Source organism: Sceloporus occidentalis, unplaced genomic scaffold (assembly GCF_023333645.1).
Source record: "Sceloporus occidentalis isolate IW3139 unplaced genomic scaffold, rSceOcc1.0.p SCAF_5, whole genome shotgun sequence".
NCBI classification, from domain to species: Eukaryota; Metazoa; Chordata; class Lepidosauria; order Squamata; family Phrynosomatidae; genus Sceloporus; species Sceloporus occidentalis.
The window spans coordinates 36,755,101-36,771,926 of NW_028316985.1; the positions used below are offsets into that span (position 1 = coordinate 36,755,101).

A 16,826-nucleotide genomic window follows, 5' to 3' on the forward strand; every position below is an offset into this window, starting at 1 on the left:
ACATTCTATCCTCAACTGTCAACTTCTCTTGAGAAGACCACTCACACTCTGGTTGTTGCTGTGCTGTAGCCCTCTATATTCAACACACCTCTGAGTTCTGTTTGTCTAGCAAGTTGTTTGATTGTTCTGGTGAGCCTAGGAAAGGTGTTTCTTTGAAGCATTTTGTGAAATTGATTGTTCAAACCATTTTTTGGCTTATGAACTTATTAAGCGGCCTGTTCTGTTCGCTCCCACTCAGTCAGGGTTGTTGCCTCATAGGCTATTTTCGCTTGAGGTGTTCCACTGCCTGACCTTTTCAAGGCTGCTACATGGTCACAGCCTTCAACATTTATTTGGCACTACAACCTTGACTACAGATCATGTCAGGATGCCAGTTTTGGCCATGCTATTCTATCTGCTATTCTACAGTGACCTGCCCACCTTCCATAGATAAGCTTTGCAGTCACCCTAATGTGAACAGAGACCACGAGGAAAAAGAACAGGTTGGTTACCTGTAACTGTGGTTCTGCAAGTGGTCATCTGTGCGCTCACACATGCCCTACCTCCCCTCTTCCAGTCCTTGTTTTTTCTTATGCCCAACTCAAAGTGAAGGTGGAGCTAGATTGGGCATGCTCAGTGCACAGGAATGGCCAAGTCTACCCGCCAATCTGCTCAGTTTTGTATTTTCCGAATGGAGTCTCTGCGCATAAGCAAAACCTTAATGTGTCAGGGCACAGATGATCGCCACTTGAATAACCAGTTACAGGTAATCAACCTGTTCATCTGACCTCTTTTCCTAAAGCTTGATGAATGCATCAAGTTTAAATGTTTTGATAGCAATGGTTTCCAGTTTTCCCTTACTATTTCAATAACTTTGTTAACTAAAATCCTGTATTTAAGATGGAAAAAACCTTGATATAGTAACTTGTTTAAGGTTTGTTCAATTTTGTTTATGAAAGCTAAGATTAGAATCAGGGAACTCCTATCTTAATCATTATGATACACACATTAATTTATATTAAATCCTCTTCAGCCAAGTTCCAGAAGACTGCTGTTTTATTCTGTTCATTTTGTATCTCATGAAGGAAGCTTGTTAGTTTTTAATGTGCCACAAAACCTGTTCTTTCTGCAGAAAAGGATGTAGGGGGAAATGCTACAACATAAATTTATTAATTTTCTCTTTGCTTTCAGTGTTCATTAAAAGGAGGAAGTAGTGATTCATGGATGAATACTTTATCTGATCAAATTTCAAATATGGGATTGCTGGTAAGGATTTTTAAATGTCAACATTGCGTTTAGAAAACTCCTTTACTGACCAATATTTAGCAGTCTTATAAACAGCTTCTTATGAAACAGACACAAAAGAAGCATGTTACTAAGAATTTATTTTAACTTATAGATCCTATATATCCATTGCATAATTTTAGTCATCATATTAGATTGAGAAGTAGACAAAAGGAGAAGAGTCTTTCTTTTTTTGTTAGATTTGAAATCTGTATGAAATATATGTACAGGGAAGATAATCAATAATGAGACAAAGCAGAAAATGACCGCATCAAGGTCAATGTATTGGGTAAGTAACATTGTAGTATTGTGTATTCTAAATTCTGTATTTTACTGGATCACATTAAATTACAATTAAGAATGTAATAAAATATATATAAGAAGCTGTTCTCTCATTCATTCATTCATATATATATATATATATATATATATGAATGAATGAATGAATGAGAGAACAGCTTCTTTTCTGGGCATGGATGAGATGATGTTCCCTTCCTTTTCAGACTACTGATGTGGTGCAACTCACAGCACAAACTAATTGAAAAGTGTAATTGGGACAAGTGTTTGTCATAATTTAATACATTTGCCTGTTTCACTTTTATTGTTGTTTGTTTACATCATCTATCCATTTAACTTTATAAACAACAAATTTAATATGGCTTTGTCCGTTAACGTTATAGATTAAAACAGTGAAAGGCAATTTTAAAACAACAGCATTGCCCAGTTGTAGATACCCTTCTGACTACCCATTGGTAGGAGACATGAGATCTTTGGCTCCATTTCTCTGCATATATACTTGAGAGTAGGGCTCATTCAACTTAACTGAGTTCTGAGTAGGCATGCATAGGAAGACTTTGTGCTGGTTTAGGAGCAGATAAAGAAGAAGAAAAAGGAAACACAACCAAATAAGACCTTTTTTTACTTTGCATTCAGATTTCAATAGTTTCTTCTCTCATTTATTAGAAGATCTGTCAGAATTATGCCAAATGGTACAGCTTCATCCTTCCTATCCCACAGCTTTGGAAATATTTGAAGATAATTTTGAGCACTTTGAGCTGTTCGTGATTTCAGATTGTTGCTAAAATGCTTTTTGAAAAATATACTGATTTAGTATATCTACAGTCTAATCAGCACCTTACAGCTGGAGAGTATGTGTGAAGTGAGAACTGGAATTAGAATGTAAACATACTTTGAGCATCTGTTAAGCTTTACTTCTAATATAAATGACTTTTTCTGACGTAACCAATGCCTGAGCTGCAGTGAAATTCTGTATTGGTATCAGGAATGGGAAAATGTCTTTATGATTGACTATTATTTGGAAAAGGTATAGGTTGGTATATGGAAGAACGAGTCAGATGGGGAAATCAGATATTGTAGTGTTGCATTAATGCTTATAAGTACAGTGGTACCCCGGGATACGAATTGACCGCGTTACGAAATTTCCGGGGTACGAAAAAGTTAGATTTAAAAAAACTGTTCCGGGTAACGAAAGATTTTTCGGGTTACGAAATTAATTTCGGCGCGAAATTTAAATCCGAAGCGCGGCTAGCGGCTTTCCAGCGGCTTTCCAGCGCCTTTTCGGGTTGCGAAATTTATCGGGTTACGAACGGCGCCGCGGAACGAATTAATTTCGTAACCCAAGGTAGCACTGTAATATGTAATACTCACCCAGAGTTGGTAGTAATGAGCATGTAAGTTTCAGTACAAACTCCAGTATATTCACCTTTCCAAAGTAACACGAACATCCTGTCCCAAATTGCCAACAGAAGAATTACTTGGCAGTACATTTTAAGACTGATGCTTTTTAAGGATGATGTGACATTCTGACTGCTCTTTGCAGAGTATAATTCCTTGACCACAGAAACATAAGCACAGAAGTTACTGTCCACTGCAGCTGTCCACATATCATTCTCTTCTTCAATGTAGTTCATGTATTGCTGTCTATATTTTTAACAAATTATCAACCGCATTTGAGTAAGCTATGCTTCAAGTTCAGCACTCCATTTTTAGATCTATTAGTTGTGTATTTATTTTCACAAATAAATGTATTTCCAGTTCTGGAATTTATCTTGAACATTTTGTTGTTGTTGCAAAAGTGTCCCAACATGGAGTTTTCCAGGAATTACTATGAGTTTTTCTTTTACAGAATCAAACGGAGGACACCCCAGGCAATAAAATGGACTTACCAATAGGTGGGTATTCTAATACAGCAAGGTCAAAATCTTAAATGGTTTATGATACTCATAGCAGACTTATGTCAGCCTTTTTGTTAAATAGCTATGTACCGTGTCCTAAACCCAGTTATTAGTTCCAACTAAAGGAGACCCTTTGAACTTTTAACCAGGTTTCTACGTAGAAAGTTCACGTTGCAACAGCTGTTTTTGTACAAACTTATTTGGTGATGACTAGGTTTCATCTTGCTTGGACAAAAGATTCAGATCTTGCTGGGGAAAGGGGCAAGATAAAATATGGACTACCTGAGTAAAGGAAGTTTTGGTTAGTTGCAGTATTTGGAGAAAATGCTTTTAAGGTGCTGGCTGTGTATGAATGCATAGGATTATAATACCCTCCCCCCCCCCCCCCAATATAACAAAAAACGTCATGGAAAGTATTGATAAATATCTATGAAATTATAAGAGGTTGGAGGTAATAGACATTGACTGATGAACAAATGTTGTACAAATTCTCAGATTGTCAAGATTTTTTTTCATGGGTATGCTTGAAACATCTAGCAATCTTCTGCTGTTTCAAAAATAAGAGCAATTTGCATGGATATCTCTGTTCCCACTTTTTCCTTCAGGTGGCCTCCAGGATAAGAAGTTTGATGTGGACAAACGAGGCATGAATCTTGGGGATTTCAATGACATAATGAGAAAGGGTCGGTCTGGTTTTCGTCCTCCTAATTCCAAAGACATGGGAACCCCAGATAGTGGGCCTTACTTTGAAAAGGTAAGACAGAGTTCCCTGGTAAGAATTTCTTGGAGAGGTTACTGCTTTTTCTAGCTACATTCCATTTCTGAATATGAAACTGTAATTTAATTTAAAGAATTACAGAAAATATTTGTCAGCAGTATATCGGTAAGGACATGCTGATTTAGTGGTTAAGACGCCGACTCTTGATAATCGCAATGTTGGCAGTTTGAGATCCAAGCACCACGTGACAGAGTGAGTTCCCATCACTAATCCCAGCTTCTGTCAACCTAGCACTTCGAAAGATGTAAAAATGCAAGTAGATAAATAGGTACCCCTTTGCTGGGAAGGCAACAGCATTCCGTGCACCTTGGCCTTTACTCATTCTGGCTACATGACCATGGAGTCACCTTTGACAACATTGGCTCCCTCAGCTTAGTAACGCAGATGAACACCGCCCTTTGCAATCAGACATGACTAGACAACTAGTCAAAGGGAAAACCTTTATCTTTAGTAAATAGGAGAAATGTAGTGAAATGAACCTATGGATAGAGTTTGTGGTAATGATCATTATTCTGAAAGAGCATTTCTCCTAAGGTAATAGTTCCCTAAATGGGTATTCTTTACCACTCACAAACCGTAAGGTTGCAAGTTCAATACCACCGAAAGGGCTCAAGCTCGACTCAGGTTTGCATCCTTCCGAGGTAGCTAAAATGAGTACCCAGATTGTTGGGGGCAATTATCTTACACTTCGTAAACTATTTATGGAGTGCTTTAGTGCATTGATAAGCACTTAATGTACTTGCTATTGCTACTTGTTTCTTATATCACAATTACATCGGAATTTAGATCACTGTCTTTAGTTTAATGTATTGACTTCATGGTCTTTGTGCATTCACATGCATGGGTTCTGAGAGTGTAAAGAGCATCTGAAAGGCTATTTAGAATTTGAATTGGTCTTGACACTTGTGAAATTTTTTCACTAAGAAAGAAGAGCTTCACCTGTGTTCGCATGCACAAATATTTATTTATTTATTTATACCCTGCCCTTCAGCCCTAAAGGCTATCAGAGCGGCTTAGAATTATTAATTCTAATTACATGGTTCCTGCCCTCAGGCTTACAATCTAAAAGACACGACACAAAAGGAGAAGGGAATGGTGGTGGGAAAGGGGATGAGATCCAGTGGTTCTTCTCTCCCTCAGAGGCCTGGACCAAGGCAGATGTACTGGAGGGAGGGCTCTTCTTCTTCAGGCTAGCCCTGATGGAGCTGGGTCTGCCTGGTCAACTCCCTCGCAGGCCAGAGGATGACAGTTATAGAGGAAGGAGCCTCTTTCTTCAAGCTAGCCCTGATGGAGCTGGGCCTGCCTGGTCATTCCCTTGCAGGCCAGATAATAATAATAGTTCGATTCTCTTTAGAATGGGAAACCACAGAGGGAAATCAGCCAAGGTGGTGAACCTTTGCTTTTTATATGCTGTTATAAAGGCCTGAAGTGAAAAAATCAGTTTTGTGAAATGTTGAAAAATAACTTGTAAAATACTTCTTTAAAGCAACATTTTAAAAATCATATTTTACAGCCAGTCATGGCACGATAAATGTCTTACATCCAATTGAAATGTAAAAGTATTTCTTACAATAATGTTGCTGTTGTATTTTAAATTACTTTACAGGCAGCATGCTTAGCACTTGATAACAGAAATGCAGAATGTATTAAAATATTTAGTTCAGGAGTATAGCCTGAGCGTCTGCCAATCATATTGCTCTAGCAGCACAGTGACAAGATCACTCATAACGTAAGAGTATTCAGATTTATTGAGATGTTCTAATTTTACTGATAATATGTAAATTTAAATTAGGTGAGAAAGCTTAACATATTTAAATTTTTGTATGTGTCCTCCCCACCTTCAAAATGTGTATTTTCTTCTTCGTGGTCTCTGCGAATCATACAAATGGGTTTTACTGCGCCTGCGCAGTGCTGCTCGGAACTTCTAGAATCTCTGGGCAAAGTACACTTTGCAACTTAAAGGCAACTTTTTGGCAGTAACTCCGCCCACCCTTTATAAGGCCCCTGCCTTCCCGCTCTTTCCCCAGTTCCTTTTTTCCGTCGCGTTGGTGCTATTGGAACTTCGCTCTCTATCTCTCTCGTTTTGGATCTCTGGCTTCAATTTGGACTGTTTTTCGACTTTGCTGACTTCTCCTTCGCTTGACCTACGGACTGTTTTTGGATTACGCTTTGCTCTTCCCTTCGGATCTGTTCGCTTCGGTTCCTGATGTCGCCTCCGTTCAAGAAGTGCGACATTTGCGGGGGCAAGGTCCCAGTACAAGACCCACACTCATCCTGCCTGCTGTGTCTTGGAAAGGATCATGATGTGAAGTCATGCCCTCTCTGCCGTTCCATGACTTCACAAGCGAGGAAAAATCGTGAGTCCAGACTTACCTCAGCTATCGCCCAGGGCAAGGTTCGGGGGGACGATTCACGACCGGCCTCAGCTCCGTCGGCCTCCGCTTCTGGGGCGGCTCCTGTGACTCGGGACAGCCCAGCGAGTGCTTCCTCAGCTCCTCCGGCTGTTCAAGGTTCAGCTTCCCATGTGGCCCGTGACCCAGACCGGTCCAGAGCCACCGACAAGTCCTCCAAGCACCCTCACAAACCGTCAGGGACCGAGGACTCTGGTTTGATGGAGCAAACCAAGATGCCGCCAGTCGATCCGACTTCATCTTCGAAGTCTAAATCGTCAGACCCTCCGGTGACTTCGGGCTCGAAGCCGCCCAAGACATCTAAGAGGGCCGACAAGGCATCGAAGTCCAAGGACATGAGGCCGAGGACTGATTCCAACATGGCGCCGGCTGAGCTGAGGGCTTCGACCTCAAGATCTGTTCCCTCCACTCCCGCAAGGGGCGATGGCTCATTCACCGGCACCACTTCCGGAGTGACCTCCATCACTGACCTTCAGGTCAACCCCTTCTTTCCTCTGGACTCACCATTGCCGCCGAGGAAGAAGCCCAAGACTCCTGAGGTACCCAAGCCCAAGTCATCCAAGGTGCAGGACTCCTCTTCTCTGAAGAAAGGTTCCAAGCACCGTGATAAGTCCTCAACTTCGAAGAGGCACCGATCGCCCGACCATCAGGCGTCGAAACCGGCCAAAAAGAGGCGATCACCGGACCGGGATGACGTTCCTTTACCGGACCCGAGTTTGGAAGACCTTTCTGCCGTCCCTGTGGGGGCCCAAGGTCGCGATCGTTCACCGGACCGACATCGCTCCCCAGCTCGACATCGTTCTCCTACTCCAATGCCAGTCCAACCGTTGGAGATTCCCTCAGAGGAGGAGAGGGTCGAAGAAGATTTTTTCTACGACTCCGAGTCTGGTAACTACTACGTGGCAGTTTCCAAGGAGGTTGCCTTCAAAAGATTCAAAGCCAAGCGTCATGCTCAAGCAACTTGGCCCCAGGTCGCCGAAACACCGGTACCAAGACCTCCCAGACCGAGACGGTCGGATCCGGAGCTGGGGCCCTCCGATACTATGCCTACAGTGACGGTGACTGCTACACCTCGCCAGCCTAGGCCCAGGGATCACCCAGAAAGACCTCCATCCCGTGACCATTCAGTTTCGGAGTCGGAGCCGGACATAGTTCCTTCCTCTGAGGAATTCTCGGATGATGACTTGTCCCCACAAGACTCACCCCAGGACATGCACCGTCCCGAGCCGGCTTCCCCAACCGACAATCTGAGGACTTTCAATGAACACATCATTAAGATGTCCAGGGCCCTGGACATCGAGTTGCAGTATCTGGAGGACACCGCAAGAGACCCTGTGGAGCGTCGGGTCCATGGTCGACTCCCAACTCCTCCTTCAATTCCACTCCTCCCGTCTTTGGAGACTCTTATAAAGAGGTCCTGGGATGCTCCAACCTCATTGGCGAGCTCCTCCAGAAAGATTGAGACCCTGTATAGGGTTTCCCCAGCAAGCTGTCCTTGGCTCTCCAACCATCCTCGCCAAAATTCGGCTATTGTGGAGGGAGCTCAACTCAACGTCGCCCACAAACAGGCCACATCTCCCATAGACCGAGAAGCACGCAAGGTAGATGGCCTGGCTAAAAAGGCATACTCTGCTGCTGCTTTGGCGGTGAAAGCTATAAACTACACCGCATGCATGGGAGCCTACGTCCAGGCCCTCATGGAAGACGTCTCCCCCCCTAATCCCTGAGGTCCCGGATGACACCCAAAGGAGACTCGTGGAGATTAGGGACGAGGCCCACTCCATAGGGGGCTGGTTAATCACGGCCTCACGAAACGTGGCCGAGTGTGCAGGCAGGGCGATGTCAGCTTCCTTGGCCCTCCGACGCCACGCCTGGCTCCGCGGGACCGATCTGACGCCTGGAGTAAAGACGGCAATTGAGGACATGCCTTTAGATGGGTCTGGCTTGTTCCATACCGAGACAGACGATCGTCTCAACAGGAAATTCAAGCTTAAGGCGGCCGCCAAAAAGCACGGTATGTCCTCGTCGTCCACCCCTCAGTATCGCAAGAGACGCCAATGGCAACCTCAGGGCCAACAATTCAGACCCTTTCAGCAGGACCGACAAGGTCAACATCAGGGCTCCCAACGCCCTAGATACCCGTCTCAATCTTCATCCTCATCTGGCAGGCGGGGCCCCCCGGGCCGGTATCGAAAACAGCACCGACAGGGAACCGACCAGGCCAAAAAAGCCTCCTGAAGTGAAACCGCACACTTCGTCGCTCCCTGCTTTTTGGACAGACTGAGGCCCTTTGCTAACACCTGGGCCTCGATAACAACTGACTCTTTCTTGGGTGCTTACCATCGTCCATAGGGGTTATGCCCTAGAGTTTCAGGACCTTCCCCCCACGGGGACCTTCCTCCCTACCCCACCCTCGGACACCCTTCTCGACGAAGTGCGCACCTTACTCCAAAAGGGTGCAATTTCCCCCCTAGACCGGATTCGATGGCCAAAAGCCTTTTTCTCCAGATACTTTATAGTGCCGAAACCGGATGGGGGAGTTCGGCCCATACTAGACTTAAGGAGGCTCAAGCTCTTCCTCCAATACAAACGTTTCCGTATGGTGACCTTACCTTCCATCTTACCTCTTCTCCACCAGGGCCTCTGGTTCGCGACGATCGATCTCAAGGACGCATATTTCTACATAGGGATTCGGGAGTCCCACAGGAGATTCCTCGCCTTCGCCGTCGGCTCCGACGCTTATCACTACAACGTCCTGCCCTTCGGTCTGGCGACGGCCCCAAGAATTTTTACCAAGTGCCTGGCTCCAGTGGTGTCTTACCTTCACCAGAAGGGATTCAGGGTGTTCCCCTACTTGGACGATTGGCTCCTGGCGGCTCCGTCACAAGAGGAACTCCTCCGGTCCATCAATTTCACACTCACACTCCTCCAGTCTCTTGGGTTGGTGATCAACCTCGACAAATCGCACCTGACCCCGACAAAACAGGTCAGGTTCATCGGAGCTCTCCTGGACTCAGACTCTTGCATAGCATCACTCCCTCGGGACCGCTTCCAGGCCCTATCCGTCGCCCTCCAGCCGTTCCTCAGATTCAGAAGGGTGAGGGCCAGGGAGGTCCAGGTGGCACTGGGCCACATGGCCTCTACGATCTTTGTGACACCGTGGTCAAGGCTTCGGCTACGTCCACTTCAAAGATGGTTCCTGTCTGTTTTCGACCCGGTGGTGGATGCTCCGCTCAAGTGGCTCACCGTCCCGAGGCCGGTTGCTTCCTCCCTACAGTGGTGGCGCAAACCCGAAAACGTCTGCGTCGGATTACCTTTCGTCCCGCCCCAGCCACAGTTGACACTCACTACAGATGCATCCCTGGACGGCTGGGGCGCCCACCTCCTCGAGTTGGTGGTCAAAGGAAAGTGGTCGCCGGCCGAACAACAACTCCACATCAATGCCCTCGAGATGCTCGCGGTGGAGAAATCATTGAGGGCATTCAAGTCGGTGTTGAGAGACAAGGTGGTACTTCTCAGGACAGACAACACGACGGTGCTGTTCTACATAAACAAACAAGGAGGTACCAAGTCCCTAACCCTACTCGACATCACAATGCGAATATGGGACTGGTGCATTCCGAGGGGAATCCACCTCCATGCCATTCACCTCCCAGGGGAGGACAACGACCTGGCAGACAGACTCAGCAGGGAGACGTCTGTATCCCACGAATGGAGATTACACCCGGACTCTATAGCACAGATATTTCGGCGATGGGAGACTCCCCAAATCGCCCTTTTTGCAACCGGGTCCAACACTCACTGTCCCCAGTTCTGTTCCAGAACGCGTTGCGAAGGATCCCTCGGAGACGCGTTCGGTTTCGATTGGACCGGATGCCTGCTGTATGCCTTCCCTCCGTTCCCGTTAATTGTCCGAGTGGTGTTCAAGATGACATCGGACCGATCGAATGCGATCCTCATCACCCCATGGTGGCCCAGACAGATGTGGTTCCCATCCCTCCTGCACCTTTCAGGAGAGACGTTTCTTCGGATCGATCCTCGTCCGGACCTGCTGACGATCCAGAACGGCCAGGTTCGCCATCCCGACATCGACAGTTTGCCCCTGGTAGCGTGGAGGCTCCGTCCCTAGCATCGCTACCTGACTCGGTACGGACGGTGATCCAGGCTGCCCATAAACCCTCCACCCAAAGGTCCTATGCTTCCAAATGGAGGAGATTTTCCAGGTTCCTGTCCGACAGGGACATCGGTCCGGACCAGATCTCCACCCCGGTGGTGTTGCAGTTCCTGATGGCACTATTGCAGGAGGGCCTTACCCTCACCTCCGTTAAGTGCTCTCTTTCGGCCATTTGCTCCCATTTTCAGTTTGCAAACAAACCTTCTTTTTTCAGGGACCCTTTGGTCAAGGCTTTCCTTAAGGGTTGTGCTAACCTATACCCGTCGGTGTCGGTACCAACCCCGGCTTGGAATCTGGACGCTGTCTTATCATTTACAATCCAAGCCCTTTGAACCCATGGCCACTACGGACTTGAGACTATTGACTTGGAAAACTGCTTTCCTAGTGGCCATTACCTCTGCCTGCCGTGCGGGCGAACTTTGTGCCTTGCGGAGAGACCAGCCCTATTTGAGGTTTCATAAGGACAAGGTGGTTCTCCGTACCGATATCACCTTCTTGCCTAAGGTGGTATCGACCTTCCATATGTGTCAGGATATTGTTCTACCTACCCTGGCCTCGAACCCGACCACTGAGGTCGAACGGACTTTGCATACCTTAGACGTTAGGAGGGCTCTGGCCTTCTACTTGGACAGAACGTCAGTTTCGAGTCGGTCCGAGAGACTGTTCCAATGTTACTCGGAACCGAAAAAGGGTCTACCGGTGTCACCGCAGAGGTTTTCCAAATGGGTGGCCGCGACCATCCACTTCTGTTATGAACTTTTGGGTAGACCTCTCCCTACCAGGGTACGGTCGCATGCAACAAGGGCGGTTGCAGCATCCTCCGCTTTTCTGTCTGGGGTCCCTTTGGAGGATGTTTGCAAGGCTGCTGTCTGGTCCCAGCCTATGACATTTATTAAACATTACAGACTGGATACAAGGGCCAGACGGGATGCAGCTTTTGGTAGAGCTGTGTTAATTTCTGGGTTGCATTGATTAGTATTTATCCATGTTGTGTGGATGTGGTGCCCAGAACGTGCTCAAACTGTGTTCATGCCATTTCTTTATGCTAAACCACTGCATGTTCAAACTGTGTTCATGCCATTTCTTTATGCTAAACCACTGCATACATGATTGGGTTATTGCTTACAGGAGTTGCATCTCCTTCTGTCATACCTATGGTTAAAGTACAAATGACTGACAGTGGGGGTGGTTTTTGACGAGTTTATTGTTAATAATAAACAACATTGGTTCACTTCACTTGCTGTCCGGACACTCCCTCCGCCGCTTACCTAAGCTTGTCAGTCTAAACCCATTCGTATGATTCGCAGAGACCACGAAGAAGAAGGACAGGTTGCTTACCTGTAACAGTATTTCTTCGAGTGGTCATCTGCGAATACATACAAATCCCGCCCATCCTCCCCTCAGTGTCCTGCTCTTGATCGGCTCATTCTTCGCTTACACAGCGGAAAAAGTTGGAACTGGGGAAAGAGCGGGAAGGCAGGGGCCTTATAAAGGGTGGGCGGAGTTACCGCCAAAAAGTTGCCTTTAAGTTGCAAAGTGTACTTTGCCCAGAGATTCTAGAAGTTCCGAGCAGCACTGCGCAGGCACAGTAAAACCCATTTGTATGTATTCGCAGATGACCACTCGAAGAAATACTGTTACAGGTAAGCAACCTGTCCTTCTGGCTGCTGCAGCTGCTGTCAAAAACTTTCTGTGAGATTTCTTTCAAGAACTTTGTGCAACAATGATGATTTAAACTTTTTTTTCCTTTAGAATTCCCCCCTCCCAAACCGGTTTTGTTTTGATTGGCTAATTGGTATTTCAGTCTAGACATTCTCCTGTTTTTATATGTGCAGGAAATCATTATCTTTTGAAGCCTGTGTGCCTGTGGTACAAAGGAACACATTTTAAATATCCCATGCTTAGGTATAAAAAGCCCATTTTACATGGCCACACAAGTTCCTTAAATCTGTTTACCATAGACTTGCCCAACCTTGTGTTCTCTTCTTTGTTGAACTGGTTCACAATATGAATGGTAGAGGGATCTTTAGGAGATGAGATTGAAAAGGGCTGGTGTAAGGGGAGGTATGTCTAGGCTCCTTCACTTCTTTTGACACATTAGCACTCTGAGGCTGCATTCACAAGGAGGAGTGAGGTTAGATTCTAGAGAATCTTGGCTTATTGTTCACATGTTGCATGCTGCTATATGCAGTGCTTTCATTACCATTTAGCTCCTCCCACCAATGGATGGTACAGAACTCTAACAAGGAATCAAAAGCCTAACCTGTCCAAGCCAGGACTACTGACTTTTATTTTCAGAAGAAACAGCAATTTATATTCCTGGTTTCTAACAGGGAACAGCAAGTCAGGAGTCTTGTCTCAGTTTGTTTTCGGATGTCCCCTATTAGCAAAAGGAGTGTCAGAAAGGCACAAGTTTTATTTTGCCTCTATCAATTATAGTAGCAATAATTACTATAAAAGCTGGCATGTTTATTCCTGAGTGAGTTCACTATTTTGATCTCCTAAAGAGAAAACTGTACTGTTATAATTACTCTGCAGCTGTTACTTTGACATCAAATTTTGTCAAACTATTATCTCACAAATATCTTATATATCTGGGTGTCATCATCCTTCATGTTTTACTTTCTACAGTTACGCTAACATAGATTTAACTAGTTGAATTACTACTGTTACTGCTGCTTACTCAGTCATCATTTTGAAAGGTATTTCAGTCTTTCATTCACAAGGAAGGTTTAGATTCAGTTTCAAAAGACCGTTTTGAATCATCCCATGATCCCAGGAGGTGTTATCATTGTTATGTAAACTCATATCTTTAGCAGAAAGTATTTGACTTCATTCTACACATAACTACTAGCACAATCAATCTTAAGTTTACTCAGGCATCATTAACAGCAGTTAATTTAGTATTTCTTCTTATGTGGCAATTCCTGTGCCCTCCCCATGTTTTCAGTCCTCTTGTAGAATGCCAGAGATTCCTGGGATACACCACTATCCACTCTCTGTATGTTCATGTATAGAATGTAAAAACAAGAATGTGCCTACCACTTTAAACATTGCTCACTTTTATCTTCACATGAAATTAGTATAACTGTTATTTCCAGGAAGTGCTGGAGGCAGAAAATATGATCATCAGTCTAAACTGACGAAAAATGTAGGCACTGGCCAGTCCATATTGGAAGTCATATGACATCATGAGATGGGTCCAGAAACGGGAGTACATATTCACAAGTGTACATATTCACAGAGTACATATTCACAAATACAGAGCTTTCAGGATCATAAGGTGATCATTGATTGCTGACCACTTCTTTTAGTGGAGTTTTATCTCTGAGCCCTTGTATACCTTCTGCATATTGCAGCTTTCATGGCTTTGGTCAAAGAATTAAGGAGGGGCAACTAGGCTGAAGCCAAGCACTTTACTGCTTCTACATCTGTTTCAGGTATTCTGACTGCGTAGATGTGCAAGACCTGGGGAGGATAGCTCCGTAGTAGGGACGGCTGAGAATACTAGTTTAAGAGCAGCTGTTTCTTGATGTTTGGTTCTTAGCTTCAAGGTCTCCTGTCTGTCAGATTTGGGCAGAAGTTACAACAGTTGTCATTCTTACATTGGTTTTGTCAGCCTCAGGATCACCAATGCAAGATACTAATTATCTCTGAGACCATTTACTCCTTGCATTGGAGGAGACTCAAGTTTCAGTGTTCTTGATGGAGTCTGGTTCAGACATCAATATTTCTTTTGTAGCATATTCATCCTTTTATTGTTGAACTTGGAACAGATGAAATACTCTGTAGATTTTTAGAGCTTTGGGCTGCTGGACAATATTTCACTTATAAAAATTCAGTTTGGGATTGCAGTCAATGGTTTTATCCCTTTTTCTGCAAATTCGTTGGGAGTTTCAGTAATCAGATTCTCTCAGGGCTTGATCATACATGCAAGAAAGCATTGTGAAAAGTAATGGAGAAGTATCCCACCTAAAATACAATATCTGTTCTTTTGTGCCAGGATATGTAAACCACTTGCCATAACTCTTCATTACTGTGAAAATGATACCTTAAACTGTCATAATACAATAAATCATCAATCCAACAATGTAAGGCACTTCGTTGTCAGTATCAGTTCTTCAATTTAGATGGGTCCTATTCTTGCTGTATAGTAGCTTCTGGTAGATAAGGTAAAATGGACCTAACATGTCATTCAAAGAGATGCATATTCCCTTTCATATTACCCAAGTACTTTATCCACAAAGAAGATGGCTGGTTAAGGCTCTAGGATCTTTCAAAGTAAAGTTTCTGTCCCATTGGTCTTCTAATGCTCACAAAGATGCTTGCCCAAACCCCTCTAATATGAAAAGAGAAGCACATCAGTCTGATTTGTGTAGATCCTAAGTATTGTATCAGGCATACTGTTGAAAGCTGGGGAAGCACCTTTGTAGTCAATGTAGTGACTTTCTTTTACTTTTGATTATTATTTGACCTATATTGTGGCTCTTGAAGTAGTGCTGCATTTTAGCATCTAGCTGTGCTCTTTAAAGGACAGAATTACATTGGTCTTTTTTTTTTTTTTTTTTTTTTTTTTTTTTTTTTTTTTTTGCCAGTATTTAACTTTTGTGACACATTCAGTTCCATGAAAAAGAAGCTAAGTGCAAGATGGTCCTGATCTGTCTTCACTTTGATTTGGTTCTAATCTAAACATTGTGAGCAGGCATGACAGAAACAATGGATCGGCATTGAACATTGCTTCATTGCCCCTCTCTATCTTTCTTTGTTCCCCACTCTGCTTATTACTGAGCAGGGATTTTCAACATATCATACTGAATTTACAGCCTGATGCTGTTCACAAAAGACTGGTGTGAATGTTAACCTAAGGAAAAGAATCTGAAGAATCCTAAGGAAAAGAATCTGAATCCAGTCCACTTTGCTTTATTCCCAAAGAGCTTTTAATGATCAAATATTAATCTCATACAAGGATTCTCTTTTCCTTTTTTGAAGAAAATGTGTGCATTAATGTCACCAATTACTGCTTGTGTAAAGTACAACATGGAAGATGAGAATTTTGTCAAGAAACAGGTATTGGCATTCTGGGAAGTGCTTTGAAGAAACATTTTCATCCTCACTTTCGTTGCATTGATCTGCTTATCTCAGCTACTTTGTGTATTATTCAGTTGTAAGTCCTGGAGAGAAACAAAAATGTCCAGAATTAATAGTTTCATATTTGTCAGTGAAGAAAATCACTTCCACAGACAGGATAGCATGAACTGTGGGAGGCTTTTAAATTATTGCTTTTTTCTGTCCCCTTTTAAACCACTTTTCTGAAGTAGCTAGAGTAGTTCCTTGGAATTTGTTCTTTTAATGGTTAAATCATACCAGTTTTACATATTCTTGGTCACTCATAGACACTCTCTCTTCTTGCATTCTTTTGCTTCACTAACCAACTTCTGCTGATTGGCTAACTACTGCTTCAGCTGACTTTGCCTTTCTCCAATCAAGATGGGTGCCTTGGGGATGAGGCTCCCTGCTCTCCCTTCTCCCCTTCTCCCAACTACAAGCTATCTCCCTCTGGTTCCACACTACCCAACGTCTGCCTTGGGGCAATCGGCTCAGGGCTCAACCCCCCAAACTTCGCTGCTAGACAAGTAAGAGATCCCATTCTTAGTTATGTTAACTGCTTGGCTGCACCCTATGCTTAATCCTGGTCAGCTTTTTTCTCCCATCTCCTTTAAATTTAAACATGCTTTGTTCATGGAAGTATGCTAAAATAAGTGAAATTCAGGAGACCATCAGTCAGTCTCTCTTCCTTCTAGTCATTCAGTATGTTGCTTATGTCTGTTACTTTGGTATTTTAATAATACCTCACCGCAGTCTTTCTGGATTCCCTTTTTAAGGAAGCTCATAAAAGTTAGTGAATGGACTTGTTGAAGACTGTTGCAAAAATGAGTACATTCTCCTCTAAACCAAATTTGGCACTAAATACTGTACATTTAAGTTTCCGCAGAATTTTTTTTCTC

General features: G+C 44.0%; 1 protein-coding gene across 11 annotated transcripts in view; it reads left to right on the top strand.

Annotated features, from left to right (window-relative positions):
• Positions 1-16,826, top strand: part of TNRC6B (trinucleotide repeat containing adaptor 6B) — a 154,280-nt gene that overhangs the window by 115,526 nt on the left and 21,928 nt on the right. For 10 of the 11 annotated variants that reach the window (XM_089523662.1, XM_089523665.1, XM_089523666.1 and 7 more), the window contains 4 exons: positions 1,171-1,245; positions 3,410-3,455; positions 4,064-4,212; positions 16,284-16,454. In XM_089523662.1, the coding sequence (XP_089379788.1) occupies positions 1,171-1,245; positions 3,410-3,455; positions 4,064-4,212; positions 16,284-16,454 (441 nt within the window). The remainder of the gene's footprint in view (positions 1-1,170; positions 1,246-3,409; positions 3,456-4,063; positions 4,213-16,283; positions 16,455-16,826) is intronic. The other variant, XM_089523663.1, reaches the window with a different exon arrangement.